The sequence below is a fragment of the Papaver somniferum genome, unplaced genomic scaffold, assembly GCF_003573695.1.
Source record: "Papaver somniferum cultivar HN1 unplaced genomic scaffold, ASM357369v1 unplaced-scaffold_128, whole genome shotgun sequence".
Taxonomy (NCBI): domain Eukaryota; kingdom Viridiplantae; phylum Streptophyta; class Magnoliopsida; order Ranunculales; family Papaveraceae; genus Papaver; species Papaver somniferum.
Window position 1 is genome coordinate 8,753,698 of NW_020621936.1, and position 1,896 is coordinate 8,755,593.

Here is a 1,896-nt window from a genome sequence, read left to right on the forward strand (position 1 = left end):
ATGTCCCATGTAATAGTTATGGGAACCCATCGGGTTAGGGGCACCCTTAGCTGTAGGTAGTAGTTGTAGTCTCACTTGTATGTGTCGCACATGCCTCCAGGTCGTTCCTTGTTTAGTAGATAGTCTGTAATCCCCTTTGATTATCGAATATAGAATTTGTGTGTTTGTTCTTCTCCCTCATTTGAGGTTTATCTCAATTTCTGTAGTGTATATCCTACAGGATTGAGCCTGATTACTCGTTTGTAGTGTAGATCACTACAAGTGGTATCAGAGACGGTCTTTCCCTGGATTGATCATGGATGATGGTAATAGATTTAAGGCTTTAGCCGAGCAATTATCTATTGTTCTTCATGTTCTAAAAGTAATTGCAAGGGTCTTAAAAAATAAACATTCTCATCTGATTCTAGCCAAATGCAAGGTAATTCTAGCAAGAGAAACAAAGAAATTGCTATTGCTGGAGCGGGAGATATATTTAAGTCAATCTGCTGATGAGAATTAGGAATCAATTTATTGGAAAAGATTCGAATTAATTGGATCTGTGTTGAAGGAAGTGACGCTAATGGAGAAACCAATTAGTGAAAAACTGGAAGAAACTCCTATCAATTCAATTTCAGTAAACGATTTCACTTTAAAACCTTCAACTCCTCTAGCAACAGACGAAGGTAATTATCGATTCAGTTTCGAAACCCATTTTTCAACTATTAATAAAGCTGAAGATGGCAGCTCAAATCGCAACTGTGAGAAATCATTACAGCTTCATCAAATCTTTTCATCTCACCAAGCCGAATCTATTTCTTCTTACCGTTATGGGTGTAAAGTGAATTCACAGTTTATGGATTACCAAGAGGGTAAGATTTTAGATTCCGTAATCAATTCAGTTAATATTGCTATGGATTCTTAATTTGAATGGAGTAAGGTAAAGGACTTCAACATATTAAATCAGACTTCTAATGTTATATGTGATGCATTACATAGTTTCAATTTTGCTCATATCATGTTTAATAGGGGCAAATTGTTTGAGCCAATATTTCGGGATTCTTCAAGCTCATGTCAGATGTTCACAAGAATGCTTGAATTTTGGTTGATTCCTCTGTGCTCAATTAGTGGAGAATATTTTTATGGTGGTATGCATTTTTCTCAAGTGATATTTGATCGTGGAAAGGAGTTTGAAGTTATTCACAGGTATTCTCATATTGTTGGTGATTATGAAGTATATCTTGAAACGTTTTATTGTATTATTTTTCGTCTTGGGTCAGCTTTTCTAAACAAAGACAATGGGATATTTTATCATGAACTCATTCATCAGCATGGATATGAATCATATTCACTGTTTTATAATTCACTTGTACTGGTATTTGATAAAATGACACAGGGAGATATTACGACCAGTTACAATTATGGTCATAAGTTATTTGATCGTGGTAAAGATATTGAATCTGTTGTGAGGTGCTTTCCTTATGATGGAAATATTTCCAAATTCTACATTAGTTCTTGTTTGTTTGCTTGTAATGGGTTGAAATTCATGGATGCTTACGATAACAAATCTGCTTATGAGCTGGATTTATGACTTGGGTACCAGTCAAAATTTCAGTTGTTGTACTCCAATCTATGTATGTTGGCTCACATGGGTGATAGTAGTGTTGGAGGTAAGTTACTTCTAAAAATGTCATATCAAGATAGTGTAACCGAAAGTACAGTGACACTACACTGGACATAAGTGGAGAGATTTAGGAAGACACATAAACTGTATAGTCAAGTGCTTGTTGAACAACTAGCTCTTATATATAGGAATGCACTCAAGGTTCTCAAACTGTTGTTTATGAATTCATATGTGTGGATGTTTGAATAAGGGCCTGGTAGATTAAGAGAAGATTCTTTTGGGGTACAGCTGCAGTT

General features: G+C 35.3%; 1 protein-coding gene across 1 annotated transcript; it reads left to right on the plus strand.

Annotated features, from left to right (window-relative positions):
- Positions 1 to 522: 522 nt before the first annotated feature.
- On the plus strand, positions 523 to 1,185 carry LOC113331833. Its single transcript, XM_026578476.1, has 2 exons — positions 523 to 848; positions 1,006 to 1,185. Exons 1-2 carry the CDS (start codon positions 560 to 562, stop codon positions 1,083 to 1,085), a joined length of 369 nt encoding a protein of 122 aa, XP_026434261.1. The 5' UTR covers positions 523 to 559; the 3' UTR covers positions 1,086 to 1,185.
- Positions 1,186 to 1,896: the final 711 nt, after the last annotated feature.

Excerpts from the sequence above, each read along its gene's own strand:
- LOC113331833 (XM_026578476.1), top strand. The coding sequence starts at position 560 with ATGGAGAAACCAATTAGTGAAAAACTGGAAGAAACTCCTATCAATTCA. Across the intron at positions 849-1,005 it reads GTTTATGGATTACCAAGAGG|GGGCAAATTGTTTGAGCCAA; the intron begins GTAAGATTTTAG and ends CATGTTTAATAG.